Source organism: Diabrotica virgifera, chromosome 6 (genome assembly GCF_917563875.1).
Source record: "Diabrotica virgifera virgifera chromosome 6, PGI_DIABVI_V3a".
Taxonomy (NCBI): domain Eukaryota; kingdom Metazoa; phylum Arthropoda; class Insecta; order Coleoptera; family Chrysomelidae; genus Diabrotica; species Diabrotica virgifera.
In genome coordinates, this window is record NC_065448.1 from 214,872,026 (window position 1) to 214,890,033 (window position 18,008).

Genomic DNA, 18,008 nt, shown 5'->3' on the forward strand with positions numbered 1-18,008 from the left:
GAATTGTCATTAGGTACGTCCGAACCGATACAGGCACAGTCCTCGTAGCGTATTTGGTATAGCATTCGGCCAGAGATCGAGAGGTCTTGAGTTCGAGTCCGGAGAGGTCTTGAGTTCGAGTCCGGAGCAATCCTATACTCTTTTTTTTATTTTTTTGAAAGCGGTAAGCACAAAATTAGTTTGGTGTTTAAAAAAAATTAAAACAAACTGTTTAAAGTTTATTTATTTTTAAGAAATCATATAATAGAAGTATAGCTTCTTACGTCCGTACAAAGTACACACACATTCTTTTTTTATCGTAATGTGTTCACAGGTACTTCACACTTCATTGTTATTTGTATTATAAACCTAACCTAACATGCCTGTGGCCCGTTCTTCTCTGACACGTCGTTTATATTCATTGATTTTAATATGCCCTACCGATTTCTGTTATTTTTTGCAATAGTTTCTTCAACGAATATCTGGCATATTATATTTGCTTATGGACATGCTTCTATATTCCTTGGTTTCTTAATCAATCCTAGAAAATATCATTAAATGGTTGTTAAAGTTTGTGATTTTGATGTGTTTCAATATTTTAAAAGTGGTAACAATGTAGTGTACATATATACCGCAGGCAATTGGTGTAACACGTCATTCCGTGAAAAGCCTACTCATTACACGTATTGCCGGCAAACGCTATATTACAATCGTTATTACTTTGTTTGACTGAAATTATGCGCCATTTCAGGCACTGCCGTCTATGGTTTAGGCAAACGGTGATACCGCCCGAATGATTGAACGTTACAGCGTTTGACGGTTGATGTTTAGTCAAGTCAGTCGTCAACTTAGATTTTATCAGATATCTCGTTGCAAGTTCTTTTATTAGATAAATATCAATATCCACAAGGGTGTATTTTATGAAAGCTATATAAATTTTATAAGGTAGTGTATAAGAATGAACGGCCGCGCATTTTTTATATATAAGGTTAGGTTTAACCCTCTTTTGCCCAAACGAAGAAATCCTCAACCCACGACAGTTTCCTTTTAGCATTTTATTGTTTTAGGGCCCAATTAAGCAAAAATCATATATAAAATTATTTCCGCCCCCTCCCACATGTGCTGCCCAATGTGTACTGGGAGTAACATTTTATAAAAGTTTATTGCAAATAAACCAGAATGTATTAATGCCTAAAACTTGGGAATAATTAACCTTAAATAACATAATAATAAGTCACTTGAGTAGGTTTTCATAAAAAATTTTATAAGAATAGTAACAGTGGGTAAACTGAATTTACTGCTTTTAGACGGAGAGGCAGCGCTGAAAAATCTCTTTGAATTTACTAAAGCTAGATTTTTCACAGTTGATTACTGTGAGTGTGTAGAGAAACATACTGCGGTCGGTCAAGCGAAACGTAGAACAGGGGTTACTGAGAGGGTATCAAAGTTGCTTTCCTACGAAGGTAATTAAATTCATTTACTAAGGCTGAAAATCAGTACACACATTCTAAATTAAATATAAATAAAAGTTATTATAGTCGGTCAGCTGTATGACGGGACAGAGCCGATCGGTCGGCCCCAATAGTCGATTGAGGAAATGAAGCATTTTGGCTCGAATTTTTTTCATCCAGCATGGATTTACTTGAAATTTTCACAGAAGGTAGGGAATTGTCCAAGGATCATTTTCTATATCATGCCGCTATCATACGCTAAAACCTTGGGGGTGGTTGCCACCCCATCTCGGGGTTGGGAATTTTTTATTACATTTTAACCATGTAATTCGATGGAAAGAGTGATTCTAAGAAAAAATTTTTTTTACATTTTCTTCGTAAAACTAATATTTTTCGAGTTATTCGCGCTTGAAAATAACAGTTTTTCGACCGTAAAATCGACTTTTTTAGAGGGTTTTTTGAGAATGTCAAACCGGCAAACGAGTGTATGTTTTCAAAAAAATTGATAGTGTGTAAAAAATGTTTTATTATCAGCTAAGTACTTTCAACACATAACGTGCCATCATCAGAGCTTCCTAAAAGTACATTTAAAATAAGATTTTTTTTATATAAAACTGAAAGATTGAAAAACTTACGTCCTCTTATAAAACCTTCATAGAAGAGCAATTGCTAAACGACACAATAATAAACATAGATCCTGGGCAAAAGCCACAGATATCGGGTATAACAACCCCTTAAATTGAATAAATTACATCTAATTTCTTTTTTATTTTAAAAAGACAACATGGCTGAGTCAAACCATTTTGAGCCCACGTAAACAGCTGAGGAGGACTGTAATTCATTAAAATGATAAAGAGGGAACCACTATCCTATGCGACCTCTATATTCGTAAATAATAATTAAAAGTTAATTAAAATTGAAAATGACTAAAAAGCCATGTATAGGTTAAATGAATTTTAAGTTCAGATATTAAAGTTAAATTTTCAAAAAATTACTATTATTAATTGAAATGAAATGTTAACGTGTAAATAAGTTATCAAAATTCTTTTAAAAACAAAACTGTTTTAGTTTGACCAAGTGTGGAAGAAGTTAGATGAAATCAAACCTAGGAGAAATATCATTTGATAAGTTCAGAGTTCAAAAGCTGTTATTTTATAAAATTAAAAAGGTTATTGATTAATTTAGACAAATCTCAAATATTTTACTTGTTTACAAATATGTAATCAATGAAAGAGAATTCAAAAATACCTAAAAAGTAATGTTCAAAAAACTTTCATAAATTTTTGGGCATACTGTATACTAAAATTATTAAAGAAATTTCTTAAAGATAGGATCAAATTTACAATTTAATTAAATCTGGGTGTTAACACAGTTTTGAGGGTTTCTTTTCATTTCTCTGCTTATTTCTAGATCTAGTAGATTCATTTTGGTATAGTTATTATTAGGTATGCTATGTAGGATCCTACTATCTTTTTGGGAACTAAAGCTATGTTTCGATGCATGCAAATGATGACCAAAGCTAGATTTATCGATCTTTGACAGATGTTCTTTGATACGTGTATCCAAAGGTCGCATCGTTCTAGCCACGTAGGTCACAGGGCAGTCACCACATGATAATTTATAAATGCCATTCTTTGAAGATTTTTTAATTTTGTCTTTAGTATGAGAAAAAATAGACTTGATGTTATCTTTACATTTAAATAAAAGTTTTAAGTTAGGAATGTTATTTAAGATTTTAGCTATATTGTCTGAAGCGGATAACCTATGTATGATATAGATCTATACATAACTGCTGAATTGGAATTGTCAGGGGCCACATTATAAGCTAGACAACCAAGGTTTTAACTATTGAAAATGCCTGTAATATTTAAAAAATCATTATAAAGTCATGTATCTTGTGAGATACATGGGGCAAAAGAGGGTTAAGTGGTTCTTACCTCATTCATTTCATCATAATTCCACTGCTTTTTGGCGTCTTTGTTCACTTGATATAATTGGTTTACATTTTCATAAAATACATATTTATATAATAATAAACACTTGCAACGAGGTATGTGATTAATGATTATATCTTAATTCGACGACTGAATTGCCGTTTGGCTAAACCGTAGACGGCAGTCCCTGAAATGGCACATAATTTCAGTCAAACAAAGTAATAATGATTGCAATACAGCGTTTGCCGGCAATACGTGTAATTAGGCTTTTAACGGAATGACGTGTTTCGCCGATTGCCTACGGCCTATGACATACAACGGCGTAACCAGGATGATCCTAAGGGGGGTTACAACTTCAAACTAGCTTGATTTGTCAGCAACACATAACGGTGTTAAGCGTATAGATCGCAAAGTACATCCCAATGGGGGAGGGGTTATAACCCCCAAAACTCCCCCCCTTGGTTACACTTATGACGACATATACATAAATTTTAAGTTTGTGCACATAATATCTGTGATATTGTTTTGGGTAATTCCTATTTTTTATTAGCTATGACAGAAAAAGCGGATGATAAGGACCAGTTTGTTAAAGATGGCTCAGGATATATAAAAAGTCAACCATCTACATCCCATGATCTGGGAAACATGCGGAATGAATCAGAAAGTAACTCAGGTAAGATAAGTAGGGGAGACTGGGGTTGGTTGTCATAGATTCGCCTATTACATTTTTTTAAGATTAGTATTACTTGTTTTGAAAAGTGCGCATTACCGTAAGATAAAGTGAACATTACTTCAATATTCCCTTTTTTTCTAGATCTCTAGATGTATTCCAACATACTCATATAAAATAATAAGAGTAGCTCTACAACCTATGTTAATTTACCCCGTGATTGGGGCAAATTGTCATAGTTCTTGGGGTAGGTTGGCATATAGATATAAAACATAACCACACTTGAAAAAGATGCAAAGAACCAGTAATCAATAATAGGTAGGTATATAAAATAATAGAAGCCGAAAAAATATAGGTAAATGTATTTAATAAGAGGGTATGAATTCAAATAACTTCATTTTTGGTAAATTAATAAAATAGAAATCTGTATTTAGAAATACTGTTAGTATTCATCAAAATCGCAGTTTTGACATTTATCATATGGCACAATATTGCCATCAGTGCATTAAAATTTGAAGTGTGCTGAAAAGTTGCATTCAATGCATTCAATCCACTGTTCTCCAGGGCGACTATTGGAATGTGGCTCCATGCAAACTGGACAGAAAGCATTATCCTGGTCTGAGTCCTCATCTGAAGATACTGTTAATGGACGCTTCTTCTTTATTTTTCTCTTGAATAAATCTTTTTTGGCATTATCAAACGTCGTTTTGGTTAAAGTGGAAGCAGAGTTTTCGATTCAATTCTCTTTTCTATCAGTAACTGCTGTCTTCTTCTCCTGTGCTGCCTTTTTTTCCTCTTCTAAAGCTTTTTAATTGGTGTGTGTGAGAATTGCAGTGGAACGTCTTTTTCTTCCTCGTTTGGTATTTGTTTTTCTGTCTCCAGCTTTAGGAAATGGTCTAAAATTTGTCAATAAATTGTTGCTGGAAGTTGATGGAAGGGCAGATGCACCATCAGAAAAGAATTTATCCGATGTATCGTTATCAGATGATATAGGCGTAGTTGCTGATACTGCACGGTAGATTTTGGTAGTTGATATTGTAGGAGGAATATAATGTGCATTAACCAGAGTTGGCGGGGTAACATAACGTCAGCAGGTGTTTTTTTCCTCGCTCTGTTTTTCTTTTATAGGTTCGCATGGTTACATCTGCAAATAATATATTTACATAATACTTTTGTTACAAACAATCGATTTCATAGTGATGTAAGGGGCAGGTTGGCACAATGTGACAACCTGCCCCATTTATAAAATGCCAACCAACCCCGATGACGGTTTTTCAACTAAAATGGCTAACACGTGTTTACGAATTCATAAACTGTAAATTTGTTTACGTCAAATTAAAGAGTTATCAATATACTTTTACATCATCATCACAGAAAATAACTGAAATGTTTGTACTAGATTATATTAAAAAAAGTGTACGACAACGAAAAATTACTCACCAAATGTAAAATCACAAATCAGCACTATATTCACTGAATAACGTTACAACCAGTGGCGTAGCTGACAGGCCCGCAAGGCGGGGGGGCCCCGACGTTAGGAGGGGCCCCTTAAAGCCTTCAAGCTTAATACTTCTACTTTCTTTAAATTGGGAACCAAAACATATTTTGTTGTTTTTATTCAATAATTCTTGATACCACTCAAGATATTTCAAAACACGATCAGCTGAGGTTTATTTTCCGGTAGGTACGTAAAAATAATTTGCGATGAAAATAATATACCTTCCAAAGCAGAAGTTGTTAAAAGTGTTTTGGGATTTATTCGCATATTAGACCCAGAAAGTCTTGTAAATTAAATTTGAAAATTTATACAAGCAAAGCACCTTTCCGTACACAACTGCAGGGGAAAGGGTGATGATGGGACGTTATGAGTGGTGTATATTCAGGCATACAAAGGTGCATAACTGACATTGAAAAAACAGCTTTCTATGTTCATTGTGCATCCCATAATCTGAACCTAGTGTTAAATGATGCCTTTGATGGTGTACAGGAGTTGTTTTTTTAGGATATACCTAATTAAACGATTAGGTTTTTTAAAGGCAAGTATTAAAATTTGATATGTACTATGTACTATTATGACTTTGGATTCATCGCGTTTGCCAACACTTAAAAGGTGAAACCCGGTGGTCATCCAGACATGATGCTGTTATGGCTTTGCGTCGAGCTTTTCGACAAGTGATGAAATATTTAACGAAAATTTCATTGCTATCTAAAAAACGATGAAAAATTAGAAGCTAATGCATTATTAGAGCATATGAATAATTTTGAATTTGTCGTTAATATTACTATTCAATCTAAAATACTTAACTTTATTAATCTAACATCAAGATTTTGCAATCTGAAATGGCAGAGTAGTGGGGTATTACATCAAAATTTAAAAATAAACGGATAAAACGTATAAAAAATTTTACGATGAGCTCAGCTGAGACATCAAGTTTTGAAGTTAATGTTTTCAATGTACCCAACTTAACTTATACATAATCAAAACGGTCGGACAGGTCGATTTTTAAAATAATCATAGTATATTATAGCATCAATGTTTCGAACTTTACGCGATCCCTCTGCAGGTGACAGTCATAACTTTGATTTTTTAAATGGGAAAGTAGGTACATCATGTGACACCTCTTTTAAAATCTTTTGAAAAATTCTGATTACAAAAATGTATAATACTTGAGCAAAATTTCGGTCCAATGCTTTTTAAATGCATTAATTTTTTTAATCCTGAGAAAACTAATATGAATTTTTGAAAAATATAAACGCAGAATAAAATATTACATTATTATCGAGGGCCGTAAGTCCATAAAGACTTCTATAATGTTTATTTTAATAAGTTACAGGGGTGAAAACGAAAGAAAATTTAGTATGATTTTTAATTTCAAATCACTCAAAAGAAACTTTTTGTTTATTCTATGGGACTGCTGACACTCGGTAATAATGTAATCTTTCATTCTGTATTTAAATTTTTTAAAAATACTCAGTGTTCTACTAGTTTTCTCAGTATTCGAAAAAAAATTAATGCATTTAAAAAGCATATTTGACCGAAATTTTGGCCAAGTATTATACATTTTTGTAATCAGTATTTCAAAAGCTTTTAAATGAGGTGTCACATAATGTACTTTCCCATTTAAAAAAATCAAAAGTATGACTGTTACCTGAAGAGGGATCGCGTAAAGTTCGAAACTTTGATGCTATAATATACTATGATTATTTTAAAAATCGACCTGTCCGAACGTGTTTGTCGGATTAACATGTATAATAAAAGGTTTTCATGTCTATTCCCAAAAAAATCTAAGTATTAACACTAACTGATGAAGGCCAAATATTGTCATTTACACATTTTAGTATTATACTGTATACTATACTGTTATTAGTTGTCATTATGTTTATAATATGGGGGCCCACAAACATTTTCGCGGGGGGGGGGGGCCTGAATCTTCAGCTACGCCACTGGTTACAACTTCGACTGAAAGTATGGTAACACAAGCGCCAATGAATGCCAATTTTACTATGAATGGCGCGTAATTTAAATGCACAATGTCAACGTACCCCGTATGACAACCAACCCCGGTCCCCTCTACATAATAGAACAGTAGTCAATAATGTGGTGTAATTCTCATTTTTTATTAGTTACGGTTGTAAAAGCTGAAATCAAGGAAGAATTTGTTGAAGATGACCCAAGATATATAAAGAATCAGTTAACTACATCTCTTGATCTGGAAGACCTTAAGAATGAACCAGACGACTATAACTCAGGTAAGATAAATAATAAAAAATGTAGGGTGAACTTTTTATTCTTTATTGTGATTTTAAATTCATTCAATAGATTTCATCTGTAAAAGCCTGATTTTTTCTGTACTGTTTCTATTTATTATTCTATACAGGGTGAGGCAAATAAAGGGCCTATTAGAAATATCTCGAGAACTAAAGGCAACAGAATCATGAAAATTGGAATAAAGGGGTTTTGAAGGATGATCTATTAAATGAAAATATTTTCATCTCTTTGCAACTTCCGGTTATACCGGAAGTTGCTTATAACTTCGTTTTTTTTTAAATGGGACACCCTGTATATTTTTACATTTTTGGATTCTCTTTGATGTCTTCTTTCTTAAAATATCAGGTTTTGTAATATTATACAGGGTATTTTAAAAGATAATTACGTTTTTTTATTAATTTCGTAGCAAAATGAACACCCTGTAGAATTGTAGTAGTTTGACATCTAAAACTCTACTTACGTTCAAATGATTTTTAATATACTCTACTATTGTTAAGAATAATTAGTATAGCTAAATTTTTAATTTTAGTATACAGGGTTGGTCGAAACTCGGAATGCGTATTTTCTGAGTTTTCTTAAATGGAACACCCTGTATTTTAGTATTGTAATGAAATGATATTTTATGGTACTTTTTTATTTCTTAAGCATTCCCTATACCTAACTGCTTTAATTTGTGCTTAATTGTTAATCGCACCAACAATCTTAACTACGTAGGTATTTTGATAGCTAAACCATTATTGGTAATTTAAAGGACCAGTCTGGATTAATATGTATTTATTTCTGAAAAATTATTTGGGATTGAGTATTTTCACGGCCAACCTAATAAAATTTTACGTATTTTTTGTTGCAATTAATGTTTAGCTTGAATCACCAATAACTCACAAATTAAAGCAGTTAGGTATAGGGAATGCTTAAGAAATAAAAAAGTACTATAAAATATCATTTCACTACAATACAAAAATACAGGGTGTTTCATTTAAGAAAATACTCATTCCGAGTTTCGACCAACTCTGTATACTAAAATTAAAAATTTAGCTATACTAATAATTCTTAACAATAGTAGAGTATATTAAAAATCATTAGTTTTAGATGTCAAACTACTACAATTCTACAGGGTGTTCATTTTGCTACGAAATTAATAAAAAAACGTAATTATCTTTTAAAATACCCTGTATAATATTACAAAACCTCATATTTTAAGAAAGAAGACATCGAAGAGAATCCAAAAATGTAAAAATATACAGGGTGTCCCATTTAAAAAAAACGAAGTTATAAGCAACTTCCGGTATAACCGGAAGTTGCAAAGAGATGAAAATATTTTCATTTAATAGATCATCCTTCAAAACCCCTTTATTCCAATTTTCATGATTCTGTTGCCTTTAGTTCTCGAGATATTTCTAATAGGCCAGTTATCTGCCTCACCCTATATATTGCTACGCAAGTCACTACAGTTTTACTTTACTTGTTCAATTTCTGTTTATATAATTCAAGACAAAATTCATGTCATAAGAAGCGTAAGAAGACGTAAAATTCCGTGGCTGCGCAATCTGAGTGAACGGTTTGGATGTAGTTCAATTAAACTATTCAGACGCGCAACAAAGATGATAGAGTTGAATGCTCGAATATTAGACCAGGGCGGATCTGTTTTGAGGTGGATGTGAGAGGTGTCATTCGGATTTTTGCAGATAAAGTTAGGTGAAAACTGAAAACAGTAATTATAATTGATTTATGTTCCTTCTTTTTGCAAAATAGCAATAAATACAAAATAAGGGGGCAAAATAAGCCTGTTTTTATTGAATGTTTTTCAAACACTTTCGTTGCACTTAGAACCTTCGTAATTCGCTTAGAAAATGCTTATAACATACTTAAACCGCCCACCAAATTTCATTAAAATCGACCTAATAGATTTTGCATAATAAATTTTCAGTAGTAATTGCACAAGAGCTCTGAAATTCTATATTAATTTCAGAGGTCGAGTGCAATTTGTTGCGATTATTTCATGAATAAAACTGTTCAAAACCAAAATTTTATTGTAATTTATTTATGTAAGTACCATTAAACACACAGTTTTTATAAATATTTGACGATTGAAAGTCATCACTTTTATAATTTTTAAAACATTAATTGTCATTAATGTCACTGAATGTATTTTTTCGTAGCAACGAAGGGCATCTGACGTAATATACTTAACGACGGGAGATTATCAAAAATTATCGATTTAATTCAGATTTCTGTAGCTTTCTATTGGTCAGAATCTCCTATGAATGAAATAATCAAAAATTATCGATTTAATTCAGATTTCTGTAGCTTTCTATTGGTCAGAATCTCCTATGAATGAAATAATCAATGTAATTTTTTTTTGAAGTTCAAATTTTTTAAAAACTTTCTAGACAAAAAATAGACCATTTAGAAGTTAGTTAATTTTTTTTACAAATAAACAGGCACTCTACCTATCTAATAAACTTTACAGAATTAAAATCGGATTATCTAAGCAGTCTCAGCAATGTTTTAGTTTTTTAAAAACTTTAAAAAAAGTTTAAAAACAACAGTTTTTTGGCTTATAAATAAATAGAATTCTCCGTTACTATTATTTTAAATTAAATTTACAAAACGGAACTAGAAAATACTCGGTATGCTTTTTATCATGAGGATCTTTCAGTGCGTCACAGTTTTTCGATTTCTTTCTAACGCATTAAATTGTATGTGACAGAAAAAAACGCACGTCGGTGATTACATTTCGTCGGTGACATTTATAACATTTATTCTAGTTGTCAATAGATGGCGCCACAATCGAAAATAAAATAATTTGCGAATTATATAATACATATATCTACGAATATAATCTGAACAATTTATAAGACTATACAAATCAAAGAAAATACCATTTTATAAATGCAATAAACACAATTGATTTGTTTTTTGCCAAATTGCAAATAAAATGTTACAACTGTCAGGTTTAACTAAAATGTCATGCCACGAAAATGTATATTATCACGGACTTACCTTTTTTCTATTCTATTTATATTATATTCTATTCTTTTTTGATAGTGTGCCGATGTGTTTGAAGCGTGTTTGGGAGTAACGCAGTCAATTTAAAGACTTTAATTTTAAATTATACCTATTGAAATTTTTAAGAACTCTGATTAAAAAGCAAGGTATTAACTTTTAATAATAAATTATTAAAGTTAATGAACAAATACTCATTTTAAAAATAATCAATACTTATTTACTACATTGCAACGACCCATTTATTAATCACAAGAAAAATTCAGGTCCGGATTAACAAAAAAAAAATTAAAATAATTGTGACCTTGAAACAACACCCTGTATATTCAAATTGTCAAAATTCGTCTGCACATTTGAAAAGAGCACAAAAACTAAGTTTAATTGCTCGCTTCATTTTTTTGCGCAGCCAATTTAATGGCATTACTTTTGAAATTATATCGAAATTTTTGTTTTGGAAGTTGGAGTTCTTAAAAATTTCGACATAATTTCAAAATTAAAGTCATTGAATTGTCTGCGCAAAAAATGGAAGCTCCATTAAAGCTCTTTTCAAATGTGCAAACGAGTTTTGAAAATTTCAATATACAAAATGTTGTGTCACAATGGATGTTCAGTGTCACAATGGATTTATAATTTTGATAATCCGGACCTGGAATTTTTCTTGTGATTAGTAGTTGAGTGGTTTGGGTTCTAGATGTGACATATGTGTACCAAATATCAAAAAAATATACAAGGTGGTTCTAAAGTTATGGGTCCAGAAAAAAATGGGCAAAATCGATAAAACATCCTATAACTCTGTTATAAAGTCGGTGGAACAATAAATTTATTATGTCTAGAACCACCTCATTTACCTCTATTCACCATTCAAGTATTTCCGTTTCCCAATAAAACACCCTGTATACTACTTCATCTTGATTGCGGCCCGCAAGCTGTGGCAATAGCTACTATGTAGCCCAGGAAAGAAAAAAGGTTGAGTATCGCTGCTCTATAGTATATTAAGTATGGAGAACGGTAAGGGTTTTATACCGATCGAAGACAATTGTTTGGAGGAGGAGCGGAGCGACGACTCCAATTATTGTCTGAGATCGGTTACCCTTAACGTTCGACATGCTTATAACGTTTTTTGCACGATTGATACCATTATAAATTATAAAATTAAACATTTTCGTCATATTGACTAGTTTCATTCATTTTATCAAGATAGATACTTTGGTTGTTAGGTAGTAACTAGGGTGCATAACAACAATGGAGAATTGAGTTTTTATTTAGTTGTCAATAATTTTAAGTACAATTTTAATTATTATAAATTAAAATATGAGCGAAAGTGAATTTGAAGAAATTGAACGGGCTTGGGAAGAAGGGTGTTCCGCAATTATTCCCGAAAAATCCAAAATCCGTTATCAAAATACCTACCAAAGTTTTAAAAAAAGGTGCGAAGGCAAGAATTTAAGAATCGAAGAAAAGACTCTATTGGCATATTTCGTTTAAAGACATATGCAGTTGAAAGCTCCTGGAAGCCTCTGGGCAGAATATTCAATGATTAAATCCACCGTTTTTCTTTATGATGGCATTGATATTTCCAAGTTTTCAACTTTGATCGCGTATTTGAAGAGAAAAAATGTTGGATACTACTAATGTATGCGATTCTGCAGGAGTTTCTGTTAAATGTGAAACCACAGCCCAAACAATTGGGATTTCATTAAATAATTTAACAAATTGTACCATAAGTTTCAATATTAATAAATAATTCGTTAGTTTTCTTTATTCTTTCAAAAAATAAATTAAAATTAAGAGATTTTTTAACTCGACGGTAAGTGAATTACTTACCGTCGAGTTGGATTACTTACCGTCGAGTTGCTAGTAAATGTCACCTACTGACGTAAAATCTGTCGCGGTAAACAGTCAAAAATGATCAATCGTGCAAAAAATTTATTACAACTGCAACTATGTGACTATAGCGTTTCGGCAGAGTGCCTTTCTCAAGTGATGTAGTCACTTGAGAAAGGCACTCTGCCGAAATATAGTCACATAGTTGTAATAAATTTTGTGGAACGTTTTCAGTGTTTTATTGTTAGATCTAAAGTATATGTCCATACACGACAAAAATAAGCCAAGTCCACGCGGTACAAGAAAACAACAAATAAAATTAAATACTATAAAGTATTTAAATACCGACAATAAGCCGTATTCTGTAACTTTTAACAAATCGAATAGAAATGATCAAGTCGAATCGTAATTACATACCTGAAATCGGAATGTTTGATATCCATCGCGTCATTTTCGTGTTTGGATTGGCATTCTGTAACTCACATCGAAATCAAGGTATATCGAAAACGGCAATTTCTATGTCACGCATTGCATTGCATAAATACAAATGTACTGCTTGACTTTGAAAATAGATAATAAAATATCTAACAATAGCACGGGCAAAATACGTAAGCGTGAGCCACGTTCGTTATTCACTAGTAATGTCAACCCGCCTTTATTTAGTGTTTCACTATCGGCGATAGAAGTTTGAGCTGAGCCGATTTTATTCACCTATTTTTAAGGTGGTGCGTTCATTTTTTGAAGCAGTGTATATTGGGATTAAATACTGCGTTAAATTTTTGCTTAACATAAAAAACATATTGTGCAGCTGATATGTGAAACAATTGTGTAATTATTGATAGAAGTATTAGGGGAGTGCAATTAGAACGAAAAGATACAATGTTTCGGAAAAAATCAAACAAGGTTATATTTTTCTAAAACTTTTTTTGTCAGTTTATAAATATGTTAAAGTAAAAAGTTCTACTCACAAATTTCGCCGCTAATTGTTTATTAATTGTGTAAACAATAACAATTGTTTTGTATAAATAATGTTAAGAATATGGGTGAATTCAACATTTTATTTTGATAAAAAAATGTTTTTACTTAAGTTTTGATTATGCTGAACCCGAATCTGACATTACAATTTGCAAACTCAGAATGGCGGATTCCTAAATTCCTAAGGATTTTCCTAAAAATCCTTAAAAAGTAGTTGTAAAATCCGATTTTTTTTATAAAACGTGTTTGTTTACATATATGTGGATATTTTTGAGAGGTTGCTGAACCTGAATCAAACTTTGATAATTTAAATTATAAAATGGCCGATCCAAAATGGCGAATAACTTAAAACATAGTTGTAAAATCATAATTTCTTTACAAAATGTATTTATTTCTACATATATTTATTTTTGAGAGCTTTGATAAACCTAACTTAAATGTTAACATAATAAACTGTAAAATGGCGGATCCACCATGTGGATTTTCTAAAAAGAACATAAAAAAGAACATTTTTCTAAAACATTTATTGTCTTTATTTTTAAGAGGTTGTTGAATCTGAATTAAAGATTAAAAATTTAAATTTCAAAATGGCGGATCCAAAATGGCGGATATTTAAATGAAAAACAAGTAGAATCCAATCAAACAAATATGGAATTTCATTCTTAAAAAAAAGATAAACAAATAATTTTCACAATAATATTAAAATTTAAAATGAATTCGAAAGAATATTAAAAAAAACAAATTTTTGATTAGAAGGATATAATTACATACTGCAACATAGTTTTTAATTCCAAACAACTTTCCTTTATAAAAATTTTCGATATTGTGAAATATAAAGGTACTTTACTCTTGAGTGAAATTCATATTTTTTGACATACCTCGTACAAAAGTAACGAAATTTGATATTTGATGGTTGCGTCTTATGTTATATATGATGTAGAGTATTTTACAAAGAATAACTTTTTTTCGTAAAACTGATATTAAAAAAGTTATCAATAGGTTCCAAGTTACGCAGACATACTGTATAAGAGCTAAAAAAAATTTTTTTGTTGAACATTTATTATTGTTGAAGCTTATTATTAAATGTATTTTAGGTAAGTTTTACAGAAAAAAGTTTTGATCACTCTGTATATACATTTTTTCAGCTGGTCATTTTCGGTTTTTGTATTACATTTTTGTTATCTTTCTTACTTTTCTCAAAAAGAAATTGTTTATTTCATGTTTGAACTAAAATAATTCAGTGTTTTTTAAAGATTACATCCCAAGCTTTAAAAAAAATAGCAAAAAAATTGTATGAGATTTATTCAAGCTTGAGTAATACCGTCTTAAAATGGTGGAAATTCTGTAAAACTACGAAGTTTTCAAAAATTACATTTTTTGAGACATCGTATTATTTGAATTAAATTTTTGAGATTTTTTTTGAATAAAATATCGTTTAGTAAGATTATTGAGAGGTAAGTTGTGCAAATTTGAGAGTTTTATAAGTAAAATTGTATTAGTTACACATTTTTAAATCATTTTTAAACAAAATTCATGTAAGGCTCACTTTCCGCCCACACGGTACTTATGTCCATACATTTTATTTCTTTTTATTGCAACCATAAGATAGCTTATTTCATCTTCTTTCGTGTCCGATTTGTAAAATTTCTTTTGATCCATTAGTTAAAGAATTACATTAAAGAAACTGATGACCAGGTTGTTATAGCAAACGATAAAGATGATTTAGAGTACATGGCAAGGAAATTACAAGAAGAATATAGAAAGTGGGGACTAGAAATTAATACAGATAAAACAAAATACCTGCCAATAGGTACCGAACTATCGAACATCACATTAGAAAATAATGAAATCATCATGCCCTGCGACCATTACACATATCTAGGAATCGTTTTTGACACAACGGGGAAAGATGATGAAGAAATAAAGAGAAGAATAACACAATCCAGAAAAACAATAGGTTGTCTAAACAGCGTACTGTGGAATCATGAAATAGGAAAAAGAAGAAAACACAATATCTACGAATCTCTTATTAAAAGCAGTCTATTGTACGGAGCAGAAACTTGGCGGATAACCGAAAACAACAGAAGAAAACTGGAGGCAGTAGAAATGGACGCTTTTAGAAGATCAGTAGGAGTGTCACGCAGAGAGAGAATACGTAATGATGAGATAAGACAGCGAATGGGGGTTGACGGCTCTCTAACAACAGACATAGAAAGAAAACAGCTGATATGGTACGGACACGTCCAGAGGATGGATAACTCAAGACTCCCTAAAATAATTATGCAATGGGTACCACCAAACCGCAGAAAGAGAGGAAGACCCAAGAAATCTTGGAGAGAGGGAGTAACGAAGGCGATGAGCGCAAGAGATCTTAGAGAGGGCCAATGGGATGATAGAGTGTCATGGAAATTAGGCATCGGATAACGTCGCAAGACGTTTTAAAACCGATTGATAGATAGAAGTTACCCCCCACCCCACCTCCAGGGGGTGGGTTGGAGGGTCATGTTTGGTATTATTCGATAGGTTTTCGAAAAAGATTAAAAATCTGTTTTTTGGTTTCTCATTTGGAAGTGTATTTCGTGAGATATTAGACCGTTTCTATAATTTACCTATGGTATCAGGATAAATCGTTTTTCCCAATTATAGCGCCATCTATCCACAGTTCGAAAAAATGTCTTGAATAAAAGTTGCCTACTTTTAGGTAACGAATCCAAATTTGCAAGGAAAACTGGGGGTTTCCATTTGAGATTTTAAAGTTATCCCCCACCCCACCTCCAGGGGGTGTAGTGGGGATTGGTGTTTGATGTCATTGGATAGATTTTTGAAAATGATTGAACACATATTTTTCAGTTTTTCGATCCGATGTTTAGTTCGCGAAATATTAGACCGTTCCGCTACTTTTGGGAGACACCCTATATAAATTTTTCAGAAAGGTAATACCGCCACTGAAAAGAGTGTAAATATATTTTTTAGGAAATATTTTCAATTTTTCAGTTGTGTTAATTATGCCTCTTTTCATGAGCATTTTTCAGTGCGTCACAAATGATAGAAAAAAAAAGGTAAGTCCGTGATAATATGCATTTTAGTGACATGACATTTTAGTTAAATCTGACAGTTGTCACATTTTATTTGCAATTTGGCATAAAATCAAATCAATTGTGTTTATTGCATTTATAAAATTGTATTTTCTTTGATTTGTATAGTCTTATAAATTGCACAGATTATATTCGTAGATATTGTGACATTGTTTATAATATGGGCACACATTATAAATGGCCTCACAACCTGGCCTATTTCTGATGGAAGAATCTAGTCATCACGAGAGAATACGAGTCCTGACCACGGCATTCGAGATGACCGCTGCCGAAGTATATAAATTCCGTCTGGCAGGCCAGTCATTGATCGACGCGTAATATTGTTGTATTGGAATCGAGTGTACTTGAAATGTATTAGTTATCGGAATTATTATGTTTAATTAGTAAAATCATAAATTTGAGTTTGTAAATAAATTATATGTGTTAGTTTGAGTTATTTGTAACTAGTAAATAAATAAGTGATGTAAAATAAAATAATAATAAGTAAGTCTTCCTTTATTTAAATTAAACTTAGTGCCTAAGAACGTAAATAATAAAATAGTAAAGTCAACCGCGTAAAAAGACAATTACATAACAATATATTATATAATTCGTAAATAATTATTTTTTCGATTATGGCGCCATCTATTGACAACTAGAATAAATGCTATAAATGTCACGGACGAAATGTAATCACCGACGTGCGTTTTTTTCTGTCACATGCAATTTAATGCGTTAGAAAGAAATCGAAAAATTGTGACGCACTGAAAGATCCTCATGAGAAAAAGCATACCATTTAATAAATGCATAACGTATGTTCACATGTACCTATGGGCGGCAAATTCATTTTGAATGCCCGCCATTTTTGTAAAAAACTAAATCTGAGATGGCCTCATATCTAAATTTGAATCTTTGTATGTGTAGTATGTGTGGTCCAAATTATATGCTTCTACCATTAAATGCACAATAATTATTATTATATTATTATTTGCACGAATCTGCCGCATATAGGTACCTACATGTGAAGATACGTTATGCATTTATTAAATGGTAATTAATATAACTAAAGAGTTCAAAATATTTCCTAAAAAATATTTTTACGCTCTTTTCAACGCCGGTATTACCTTTTTGAAAAATTAATATATACAGGGTGAAAGAATTGAAAAAGAAACAACATATTTTTACATAAAAAAAACAGTAAAAACACATTCTGGTAAACCGATTATTCCGGTTCAAGACCTTGATGATATTCATCAAAAAGAGAACCTATATACCAAATTTGGTTGAAATCTGACATCTCGTTCAAAAGTTATCGTGCTATTAGTC

At 31.6% G+C, this 18,008-nt stretch overlaps 1 protein-coding gene and 1 long non-coding RNA gene across 4 annotated transcripts in view; one reads left to right on the plus strand and one right to left on the minus strand.

The window, feature by feature from the left end:
- The window catches only part of LOC126887210 (zinc finger protein 391-like), a 76,947-nt gene that overhangs the window by 5,752 nt on the left and 53,187 nt on the right, over positions 1-18,008 (plus strand). For all 3 annotated transcript variants that reach the window (XM_050654609.1, XM_050654608.1, XM_050654610.1), the window contains exons 5-6: positions 3,915-4,037; positions 7,659-7,784. In XM_050654609.1, the coding sequence (XP_050510566.1) occupies positions 3,915-4,037; positions 7,659-7,784 (249 nt within the window). The remainder of the gene's footprint in view (positions 1-3,914; positions 4,038-7,658; positions 7,785-18,008) is intronic.
- On the minus strand, positions 206-2,245 carry LOC126887213 (uncharacterized). The gene is made up of 2 exons (XR_007698986.1): positions 2,066-2,245; positions 206-520 (listed from the first exon to the last, which is right to left on the minus strand). It is a non-coding gene; the product is annotated as an uncharacterized LOC126887213 (long non-coding RNA).